The 12200-nt window shown below is 42.2% G+C and overlaps 1 protein-coding gene across 2 annotated transcripts in view; it reads left to right on the forward strand.

Moving 5' to 3' along the window:
• The window catches only part of ARID2 (AT-rich interaction domain 2), a 157422-nt gene that overhangs the window by 83204 nt on the left and 62018 nt on the right, over window positions 1-12200 (forward strand). For both annotated transcript variants that reach the window (XM_068276588.1, XM_068276590.1), the window contains exons 6-8: window positions 4004-4071; window positions 8104-8170; window positions 10383-10633. In XM_068276588.1, coding sequence (XP_068132689.1) covers window positions 4004-4071; window positions 8104-8170; window positions 10383-10633 — 386 coding nt within the window. The remainder of the gene's footprint in view (window positions 1-4003; window positions 4072-8103; window positions 8171-10382; window positions 10634-12200) is intronic.

Consider the following 12200-nt stretch of genomic DNA (forward strand, 5'->3'; position numbering starts at 1 on the left):
TTGTGTTTTTGCGTTCTCATTGTACACTATCGATGATTATGAGACCTTATTTGCAAAAATAATAGTAAAATAGCCTAATGGCATACATATTTAGAAAGCCAAGTTCCTAAGGTAAAAATACATGTTTTTCTCTTATATTCTGTCACTTTGTTTTCATTTTACAAGTCTATTTTGGTACAGAATACTGTATGTGAAAATTTAATTGCTTTTGATTCAGTTTGTGACTAAAAAGAATACACATGACAGGTGCCTCAACCCTAAAACTCTCTAAACTCCATTCTGCGCAGTACGTTCCGCTCCACGTGGCGGTGATTGACAGCGCCGCTCGCGTAGTACAGGTCGGCCTGACGTCATCGCCCGGGGACTGGGAAGCTTCACAGGCGAACGGCTCACTGCGGAGCTGCAGTTAGGGACATGCTGGGAGCTTGGGGCTGGACGAAGCCCTGGGTCAGTAGCACTTATTGTTCTTAACACCCCCGGATGACTCCTTTAAGCAGGCACAAATGTAAATTTTATACTTATGCATACACATGTATTTTAAATTTTGCTAACTTTTTGCAGTGGTGGTCCTTTAAACTAGTCATGCTCAATGGATGTTCAAGAAATTTAGATTAAGTACATTTAACCTGTTGCCACAAACTGGATGTAGATACACATCCAGTTTACAGTGCAAACAGGATGTACAGTCTCGTTCTATCAATCAGTGGCTGGAGCATTAGCGCTGTTGCCGCTTGTTCACGGTGGGACTTACTCAGCAGTTATTGGTGAAAGGCAAAATGTACTCCCTAAACCAATCAAAGTGCCTATGCATGAGTGATCACGGCCATGTTCATTCAATAAAAAGTAGAGTAAAATCCAGGTAAATTTTTAAGCGCCATCCAGTGGACAAAAATACATTACAAGAAACTTCCCCCATAGTTTTTAATCCCTTCTGTTCCCTCTCCTATAGTTACAAAAAAAGAAAAAAAAAGCACCAGTGACAGCATTTTTTTTTAAAAAAAAGTAAAACATGAATGAACCTGAACCTTAGGGACTCAGCTTTTTTTTTTTAATATGTATGTCATGAGGATATATGCCTAGTACGGGTGCAATTTGCTGAGCATCGTTAACAAAAAAATCAGATCATTTTAATAACCTCCTGAGTGTTACGCCGCTCAGGAGGGTTTGCATCCGAGAGTCCCCCAGTATAATTTTAAGTGATCGCATAGCTGTAATAGCTTCAGCTCGCACTAGGCTAGCTAGTAGTGGTGGCCGGCATCCCCCTGATTACTTCTGATCCCCCCGATCGCCCGCTAAATACATTACCCAGCCTGGATCCAGTGTTCGGCGCAGCCTCCCCGGACAGCTCCGCTCTTCTCTATGGGGAGGATCAAACATGAAATCCGCTACGTCATGTGCAGACCCGATCCTCCCCATAGAGAGGACCGGAGATGTGCAAGGAGGCTGCGCGATCGCTGTATCCAGGGGGGTAATGTATTTAGCGGGCGATCGGGGGGATCAGAAGTAATCGGGGGTGCCGGCCACCACTACTAGCTAGCCTAGTGCTAGCTGAAGCTATTACAGGTATGCGATTGCTTAAAATTATACTGCTAGGGACAGCCGGCGGTATGCCCGACACAGTGTCGGGCATACCGCTAAGGAGGTTAATCAGATTGGATTGGTTATGAGAGTTTTTTTTTTCTCCACTAGTGTTCCCAAAAGATAATTTCCGATAATTCATATATAGAATCGTTTATAAACAATTGTTTGGCATAATGTATCGTTAGTGGCCACCTTAAGACAATGTATTGTTTTGATTTTTGCTCCAAAAGATGTGCTAGGGTTTGTTTTCAGGGTAGGGCTTCATTTTGGGGAAATGGTATTTTTTTTCATTATAGATGACCATTTGTTTTTATTACTTAGTGTATACTTCCTCATATAGATTTAGCATTTTGCACATTGGCCTCAATTCACTAAGATCATGCTGGAGATAAGGCAAGAGAAAACTTACCTCCACACAGTGAGAGAGTTATCTTATCTCTTCATTCCTTAAAGGGAACTGAGCACATTCTCTTTCAATGGAATCTCTCCTGGCATAGAAGCTGCCATGTTCCCCCCTCCCCTTCTCACATTCCTTATTTACAGAAGTCAGAGATGCTATCTTGACACGTTGACACAAACTAGGTCTTTGAAGAAACAGTCCTAATTACTAACCCCCTTTGTTGTCTAATAGCATTGTTTACCTCTTGGTAATTAGCCCAATAAAACAATTAGGAACCTGAAAGCTCTGCGGCCGGGGACGGCCGGGCAGCCCTGCTGAAACAGGGTAATTAATCTACTTTGAATGTAAACAACAAGGTAAAATGAAAGTTTATTTTAATAATGAAACAGATCGTCGGCATGCATTTTTCATGTGCTATAGAAATGTCCTGAATGATAAAAAAGGTGCTCGGTTCACTTTAAGTTACCTCCTCTGTAGTTATTTTCACACGCAGTTAATTAACAACCTGTCTTTAACTCTGGAATTATTTTAAGGATTGAAGAGTTAACTTAGAAGAGTTAACTTTAGGTTTGCCTGAGGTAAAATGTTTCCTGAGTACTACATGCCTCGTCACCATGGTGATAACTAGAGAAACATTATAAAAGACAGGAGAGAAGCTTAGTGAATTGAGGCCTTTGTATGTGCCTAGTTTATAATTTTCTGGTACATTAGCAAATTATTGGATACTATATACCAGGGGTCCCCAAACGTTTTGGGTCGAGGGCCGGGTCAACATACATCAGACTGCTGGGGGGCCGGAGTATACTTAAAATGTAGAAGTCTTTGCGGGCCAGACAATGAAGCATACCCAGGTGACAACCTGCAGTCCAATTAGACAGCAGTGTCACCTGATGTGGAATTTGATTGGAAACCAGTGTATTACTGCTTTCTGGCTTCATTCTATATGCTGACCACCAATATTTAAAGATGTAGCTCACCGCATCTTGTACATTTTACATACAAATACATTTTGTATGTAGGGGGCCGGTGAAAAAGCCTCAGGGGCCACATTCGGCCCGCGGGCCTTAGTTTAAGGACCACTGTTATATATACAGTACTCATTCCTCTAGTGTACTAGTGATCTGAATGTTTCTGGGCATTTGTATACTAGTGTTTGTGTACTGTCATGATTTTCAGGAGTAGTAGTTATGAAAGGGGTTTTGATTCTAGCCCCGTCTACACGGGGGAGATGTTGTAGCGATCCGGCGGCTCGATTAGCCGCCGGATCACCTCTTCCACGTCCCCGCCGGATTCGATTCCCTGCTCGTCCCCGCCAGCGCCGCTTATCTTCCTCTCGATTCCCTGCCATTGTCCTCTCGCGGGGAGCGAGCAGGGAATCGGCGGAAGCAAGATCCCTCCTGTCGGATCTCATCAATCGAGCCGGCTCGATTGATAAGCCACATCGTGGCCGCATCTACGCGTGTAGATGCGGCTTAAAATTGCTTTTAACCCCCATGTAAACTTTATTTGATAGTCTTATAACAAAGATTTATTTTTCATTCATCATATGGTAGTGCGGACCACTCATAGGGGTACCTTTTTCTCTTGTTTTTCCTACTTTACTTAAACCCTTTGTATCAGCACACCATTTGCTTTTTCTTCATTTGGAATTCTCCTCTACTATTTTTTTTTTTTTTTTTGATTATAAGATATCTGTACTCCAAAAAGAATACTTATCACCACAGTTAGAGAAACGTTGATATCTGGGCTTACTGTTGTTTTTGGAAATTTTTTATTTTTCAATTACTTTAAATATAAAAAAAAGACCTGTACAACACTGATTCATGGTTTTGGCAAACCTATGGAAAGTTGCCGGTAAATTTTTCTTTAATTGTGGTTCACAAACTAACAAAAATCTATGGTCTACACCTTGGGGGTTGCCAAGAGGTTAATTATATTTTTTACATACTGTCTTACAAAAGAGTTATACGTTTTTTGATTTATATGTAATCATTCTTAACGTGTCTGGTTTCCAACCAACAGCTCTGGGATCTTTTTCTGTTGTGTTTGGTGATGAATGGAAGGAAAAAACAGACAGGGATTTTGTACAGGTAATGCATCTGTCTCCACTAGTACCCATGTACCATGCATGTAAAAAAATATTAGGTTATGCTGTGCATAGCATGTATACTGACAAATACATGAATTGTATCTCGTAAGTGCTTATAATTTCAAGAGCAATATTTTAATTATTGTAAATTCAGACTTGCAAGGAATTCGGTCATAAACCCTTTTTTCTGTATATACTGTATGATTTTTTTTTTTATTTTTTTTTTAGAAGCCTCCTTTATAGGAAAGTTTTGTAAAGCAGGAAAAAAGGGAGCCACCATAGCGGCAATGATAAAAGCTGTGATTAGCAGCAACAGGTGGAAATTTGGGCACCCGATTAAAATTGTAGGGGCTGGGCCTACCTGATATGCAAATCGCAACCATAAAAATGGGATGAGAAGCCGCAATTTGCATAGCGTGTAGCCCCAGCACACACTATTTTATCAGGCGCCCAAAATTCCACTTATTGTAGGTAATCGTGGTTTTGTGGCACAGGTTTTTTAGTGTGTGTTAGGAGTGTGTGTGTGCGAGGGGGCTTAGGGGTTAAGGTTAGGCTCTCCAGTGTGGTTAAGGATTAGGCACCACTGGGGGAAGGGTGGTTAAGGGTTGGGCATCGGGAGAGTTCTCTGAGAGTAGGTTTAAGTTATGTCATAGTAAAATATCGGTAAAGATTGCCTATATTTTACTATGTGAACTAAGTTGTAGAACATTGGTAATTTTACCATATTCTACTAGTGGCAATATCCTGCACCCTTTTTTCCATGTAAACAAGTTTTGTCTGTCACTTTTCTTCAATTGTGTGGACATATTTAGGGGACATTCACACTGCACGCGTTGCCATCTGGATTTCGGCAACGCGTGCAGGAGGCAGACACGCACGACATCAGACAGTGCATAGACTGCACTGTCTGATGTTCACACTGCATGCGTTCCGTTCCCAAAACGTGCGGCTGACCCATTCACTTTCAGTAAATAGGATCAGCCACGCAACGCATACATACACGGATGGCGTGCGTTCAGATGCGTTGCGTTCTGAACGCACGGCCATCCGTGTTTGATGTGAACGGGGCCTTAGTGTTTTTGTTTGGCTTTGGCATAACCCAAACAACATTTTTGCACAATTGTAAAACTTGCTATTTGGGCTGTGCCACTAGTGATCAGGGACCCCAATGGCACTAGTAAAAATGATCTAGTTGCTAAAAAGTTGAAGCGTCTAGTTGCTATGAGTAACAATTGCATATATTTTTCCACTGGTGAACTCTGTAGTGGCACAGCTATTCATTCCATAACCTCTAGAGTGTTTTGTAGCATTCCAGGCCAGCTACTATGCACAGGCATGAATCTTCAGTTTTCATAAATATAATCAATCCTTTTAAGTTGCTGTTAACTATATGGCTGAAATCTCTGCACGCTTATTTGATTTAGTGATTCAAGTAGCCCATTTAATAATTGTAACTGCCTTTTATTAAGATGTGCATTATTAATGACTCCGGTCTAGCCGGATACACCCATAGCTATTTAGTGGCTAAAGTGACCTACACTTTTGAACGCTGTAGAGGTATCGCAAATTACAGCAAATTGAACTTGGATATATATGTGAGTAATTCGTCTCTCAGACATTTCAAGCTTGTAGACATTTAAGCACATCATTGATTTAGGTTTATAGTCTTAGAGCAGCCAAATGCCACAAGCTTTTACCCACCTTTGTCACTCTCATATATTCCATTATATCCCTGCTGACTTTTATCAGTTTTTAGATGATCTCCTTTTTGCTGGCTAAAGTGTTAGGCTACGGTCACACTGGGGCGATGCATCGAGCAATATAATAGCATTGCTAACGCGATGCAATTATTGTAATAGTGCAGTCACATTGGTGCGTTATAGTGTGATGTAATGGAATCTGTTGGCATAATGCGAGGCATCAATGCAGTACTAGACAATGTGCATTTACAGCTGCTGTGAAGCATACTTTCATTAACTGTATGCTTCACTGTATGTGTCAACGCATGCATACTGCGTACTGCCACTTTTCCCCATCCATTGCATTGTGTACTGGAGATGTTTAATCAATATTAATCATTATTCCACCCTCCAACAACTAAATTAATGGGTTTTGCAAAATGCCTTGCTGGTAGGACTGCTAACTTTTGCTAATGGTATTAATGATGATGGTTTTGGAATGGTTTTGTTTTTGTTAATGGTAGTCTGAATATGAATAATGAATTTGTATTTTTTTTAGTAAAACTTTAATTAAACTTATGGATTAAAAATATTTTGCAGACCCTAAATGGTTACTCTATAATATACACTGACTGTGACAATTTACATCGACAATGTATTTTAGTCATACCAATTTTTAAGGTCAACTGGAGCAAGAGGGTTATAGAGGCTGCCATATTTGTCCTTCTAAGCAGTACCAGTTGCCTGGTACCTCTAATACTTTTAGTCGTAGAATCTGAACAAGCATACAGCAAATAGGGTGTTTCTGACCTTGTCAGATCTGACAAGATTACTGCATGCTTGTTTCTGGTGTGGTTCAGGCACTACAGCCAAATAGATCAGCAGGGCTGGCAGGCAACTGGTATTGTTTAGAAGGAAATAAATATGGCAGCCTCCATTTTCTTCTCACTTTAAATGTCCTTTAAAGGATTGTATTGTTAAAATCGCACAAAAGTAAACATACCAGTGCGTTAGGGAACATCTCCTATTCCCCTCTGTCACAATTTCGCTGCTCCCCGCCGCATTAACCTGCTGAGCGGTCTGGACGAGCTCAGCTCGTCCAACACCGCCAGAGGCTGCCGCTCAGGCCCTGCTGGGCCGATTTTCACCAAATAAAGTGCAGCACACTCAGCCGGCACTTTGCCAGCCGCGTGTGCTGCCTGATCGCCGCTGCAGCGCGGCGATCCGCCGCGTGCAGCGGCGAAAGAGGGTCCCCCCAGCCGCCCGAGCCCAGCGTAGCCGGAACAAACAGTTCCGGCCAGCGCTAAGGGCTGGATCTGAGGCGGCAGACGTCAGGACGTCGGCTGACGTCCATGACGTCACTCCGCTCGTCGCCATGGCGACGAGGGAAGCGAAACACGGAGGGCCGCTCATTGCGGCCTTCCGTGTTATTTCTTGCCGCCGGAGGCGATCAGAAGATCGCCTCCGGAGCGCCCTCTAGTGGGCTTTCATGCAGCCAACTTTCAGTTGGCTGCATGAAATCGTTTTTTTTTTATTAAAAAAAAACCCTCCCGCAGCCACCCTGGCGATTTAATCAGAACGCCAGGGTGGTTAAAAGTGGTTAAAAACAGTTTTTAAACGTTTGTTTATAAACAAATAAAATGGCCACCAAAACAGGAAGTAGGTTGATGTACAGTATGTCCACACATAGAAAATACATCCATACACAAGCAGGCTGTATACAGCCTTCCTTTTGAATCTCAAGAGATCATTTTTGTGTTTGTTTTTTTTTCCTCCTGCAGCTCACATGCACTGAAGTGACAGGCTGATCGTTTCTTCCTGCAAATAACTCTGCCTGTGTCTGTAATTCTTCAGTATGTGAAAGCCCAGCCAGCTCAGAGGACAATTTATCCAGCTTGTAAAAGATAAGAGAGGAGAGAGAAGCTGCCCTAATCTAAATAACACACAGGCAGTGTGCATAGAGGGGCCTGGAGGGGGGCGTGCATAGCAGAACCACAACACTGAAGAACTTGGCAGCCTTCCAGACACAGGGCGACAAGTCAGACAGGGGAGAGATAAGCTGATTTATTACAGAGATGGTGATAGTATAAAGTGCTGCAGTAAGCCAGAGCACATTAGAATAGGTTTTGGAACTTGTAGGATGGTAGAAAACTATATGCAATTTTGGTTAGTGTCTCTTTAAGAAAATGCATTCAGTCCAGGGTTGAGGCAGAGATCCCATTCGATATTATGGGCTACTCTAATTATTTAATACAATAATTGTTCTCTCTTTTTTTTTTTACACATTTTTCACATCTCCTTCTTTTAGAATTAACCATCTGTTTAAATTGTTTTAACGTTTTCTTTCTTTTCAGTTTTGGAAGGATATTGTAGATGACAATGAAGTACGTGACCTCATATATGACAAAAGTAGATCTCAAGGTGGGTTGTCAGTTTTGAACAGAACTGTGCATTCTATTTAGTTGAAGTTGAGGTTTTCTTTTGACACTTGCAGACCCAAGCCCGTTTAAAAATGGGCTCTAGGGTCTGTGTTTCTCGTCGCCGCATAAACTTTGAAGAAAACTTGGAAGCTTCACAAAAATGGTCACACAAAAACATCACTTAGCCTGTCACACCGGAGAGTGTTTTTCGGGTCATTTTTTTCTTTAATGCTTCCATTGACCTGTATTAAAATCGCGGCAAAATTGCCACAGTTGCATTTTTGTTTTTTTAAGTCAAGTGCAAGTCAATGGGAGTGTTTTGTTTTTTTTTTTTTCCCCATGAAAACGGTCTGAAAAAGCTCTCTGGTGTGGCTCCAGCTATGCTGTTTGTCCTTAAAAACAGACCTGTCTGAAGTAAAACCTAACTACCTCAGTTTATTTTCAGACACTGATAAACCTACTGTAATATAAACTGACAGAAAAAGCCTGTTACTTCCCATCCCCCAGTCATCTGTTTAAAGGTGCCCAATAACTGTACAATTTTTCACTATATGCGATCTTGTGATGCAATTTGAAGGTTTGTAACGAATTGGAAGGCAATTATCCATTGTTCACATTTACTGAATGATTGTTTCTTCAAATTTGATCATAAAATCTAACTTTCAGATCGATTTTATCCGATTTAGCAATCGACCAAAGAATTGTTCCTAATCAATTGCCTTCATAAATGGCTAATTTTCGTAAATCGCATCGAAAGATCGCATTTGGTCAAAAAAATTGTACTGTTGATGGGCACCTTAAAGCGGTATAAAACCCTGACATAATCAATAAAAACATGTTTTCCTACTTTTTTATATGCCATGCGGTTAACATATTTGCTTTTGTGTGTAAGTATTATTATTCATTTAGGAATTACAAGTTCCCAAAGTACGTGTTTTTTTGCTCTGAGAGCTGCCTTTGCATTTTATACATAACTGTTTTTATTCATCTTGTATTGAAGGCAGAAATGCTTTCTGATTGTCTGTCTGTGTTCAGGAGAGTCTGCACAGTCAGAGAATGTGTCACATGCCTCACGTGATACAATTAAGTAAGCACAAGATCACATTATCTCCAGTTCTGATGCGTCCAGCTTTCTCTGCACTGAGCTTGTATCTCCCGTGTTTAACTAATTGGATGCTGTTCTAGTAAAAAGAAATGGTGGTAGCATATAAATGCTATAAATAATCTTTTAGAGCAAAGAAGAAATGCTGGGTTTCATTCCGCGTTAAGACACCACATAGATATCTGATGCCTCCCACATCCCAAGACTAGCATATATAGTTTGTTTTCTTGAAAAAATACATCCGTCCGCCAAGTTCAACCAGGAAAAAAAAAATCACTGTCCTGATCTTACCCATAGTATGTTCTTATTTAGGTGTAACAGTTGTTGCTCTTTACTGCCCACCCACACCAACATTAAAGTGGACCTGAACTCTTGCACTGGACAGCAGGGAAACCTAGAGAAATCCGCCCTGTATGTGTTTAGAGAATTTAACCTGTCTAATTCCTCCTCATTTGTAACTAATCACAAGTGTAATTTGATCTCTCAGCTGTGTCAACTGCTTATTTGTGTAAACAGAATGTTAACCCTTTGTCTGCTTCCATGAAAGCAGGAAGTAGACACCCTGCAGATTTGTTGCAGAATTTGTATTAGATGTAACAAATGTTTTTCTTTAAATGTTGTTATGCTAATGCTTATCTTTTAGAGCAGAGGGGAAGTTCTGAGTTCATGTCCACTTTAACGTCCCACCCTTTTAGCCCTAATCTGCAGTGTTCCATTGTTAGCACAAACATACATTTCTCTCATGGGGTGCTTCAGTTCCCCATTGCCCATGCTGAGCTTGGCCTAGGGAGCGAGGGAAAATTTCTGGTAGCTAACTCACCTATTCCATGGCTCTCTTGCAATTCTCCTGGTCTTGTCATGTCTATCCTGGGAGGACTAACTCTTCTAGCAGATGGTGAGACTTTTGCAGATAATTCTCCACATTTCCTGCACCAAGCTCTGGATTTTAGTATAAAAATGACATTTTTAATGTGTCTCTATTTGTTGGGGGTGAGGGGGGGTGGATCTGATTATTTATGATATATCTTTATGAAAAGCTGACTGCTAATGTGTATCTGAGCTATTGATTCAGTATATACATATATTGTTTTTGTTTGTTTTTTATTTGTAGAAGGTACATCTCCGGAGTCTTTGTGGGACTCAGTATTTCACCCTCCTCGGAAACTGGGCATAAATGATATTGAAGGACAGCGTGTTCTCCAAATAGCAGTTATTTTGCGAAATCTTTCATTCGAGGAAAGCAATGTAAAACTTTTGGCAGCTAATCGGACTTGTCTTCGTTTCTTGTTACTGTCTGCTCATAGTCACTTTATTTCTCTGCGACAATTGGGTCTTGATACATTGGGAAATATTGCAGCAGAGGTAAGGAACAGAATACTGATTTGCCATTTTATAATAAGTTATACTTATGCAGTTAAAGTGGAACTGTAGATTCAAATTAAACATGTTGTTTCACTTACCTGGGGCTTCCCCAAGCCCCCCAGCAGCCGTCCTGTCCCGCGCCGCTCCTCGACGAGCCTCCGTTCTCCCGCCTCCAGCTACTTTCGGTTTCGCCACTGGGCCTGCGTGGCTCTGGCCACGCGTATGCTTTCTTCGCGTTCCCCGCTATTGCAGAGGGGAACGCAAAGAAAGTATACTATGTAGAAAGAACAGAGGCACCAGCAGGATAAAATCAGGTCACGTTGCCTGAGGAAGCAGGTTTACACCTGTGAAACGCGCTGTGACCACCTTGGAGTATGCCAATAACATTTATTTGGATTTGAACTGATAGTTTATAGTGTCTGTTTACAGGAGGCAAGTCCACCGCTGCCTCCAAAGCACTTTTAAACGTTTTATTACCTGATTTTATCCTGCTGGCGCCTCTGTTCTTTCTACATAATATTAATTATCCACCCTTGGTGGAGGGGGATACCCCCTTTTTCCAGTCTACAGAGAGCGACTTCCTATTCCTGAGTGGGAACAGGATAATCTCCTCACCTGCCTATACCTTAACCTCCCTGGCGGGGGCTATGCCGCGCACGGGGAGATCTCAGCCCCTGGTGGGGCGATTTTTATTCTGTAAATTGCTGTGCGCGCAGCCAGCACTTTGCTAGCCGCGCGCACAGCTTGATCGCCGCCGCTCTGCGGCGATCGGCCGCACGCAGCGGCGAAAGAGGCCCCCCCCCCCGCCAGAGCCCTGCGCTGCCCGGACCAATGAGTTCCGGGCAGCGCTATGGGCTGGATCGGAGGTGTCTGACGTCAGGACGTCGGCTGACGTCCATGACGTCATCCCGATCGTCGCCATGGCGACAGGAGAAGCCAAACAGGGGAACGCGTTGTACACGCGGTCCCCTGTTTGCTATAGATGCCGGCGACGATCGCACTAGAGGGACACATGCGCCCTCTAGTGGTGGTTCATGTAGCTACCACTCTGGTAGCTTTACATGAAACAAAAAAAAAAAATTAAAAAAAAAAGTTTTTTTGCCAATTTGGCAAAAAAAATTAACCGCCAGGGAGGTTAATTGCCTGGATTTAACCCTGTCTTGTGAGTATATATTGTACTCTTTACATATATCCATTTTTGCAGTACTTGCTACACTATATTGGGCTCTCGGTTTCCCTCTTCTGCAAAGAAATGATACACTTGGCAGGGCTGCGCTGGCCTCGACTTACAAGTCGAGGTACAGAACGGAGGGGCGGCGGGGGAATGGAGACTCGGCGCGGGACAGGACAGCTGCTGGGGGCTTGCAGAAGCCCCAGGTAAGTGAAACAATGTGTTTAATTTGAATCTACAGTTCCGCTTTAACTTCCCCGAAAATGTAATTTTATTGTGCTCTGACATTTCTCCTTTATGTTTCCTAGCTACGTAAATGTGCTAATTACCTACCATATACAATGTTTCCTAACAATAATACAAGTTTTCATGTGGAACAAAGAGTTAAATGACTTG

This window comes from Hyperolius riggenbachi, chromosome 3 (assembly GCF_040937935.1).
Source record: "Hyperolius riggenbachi isolate aHypRig1 chromosome 3, aHypRig1.pri, whole genome shotgun sequence".
NCBI classification, from domain to species: Eukaryota; Metazoa; Chordata; class Amphibia; order Anura; family Hyperoliidae; genus Hyperolius; species Hyperolius riggenbachi.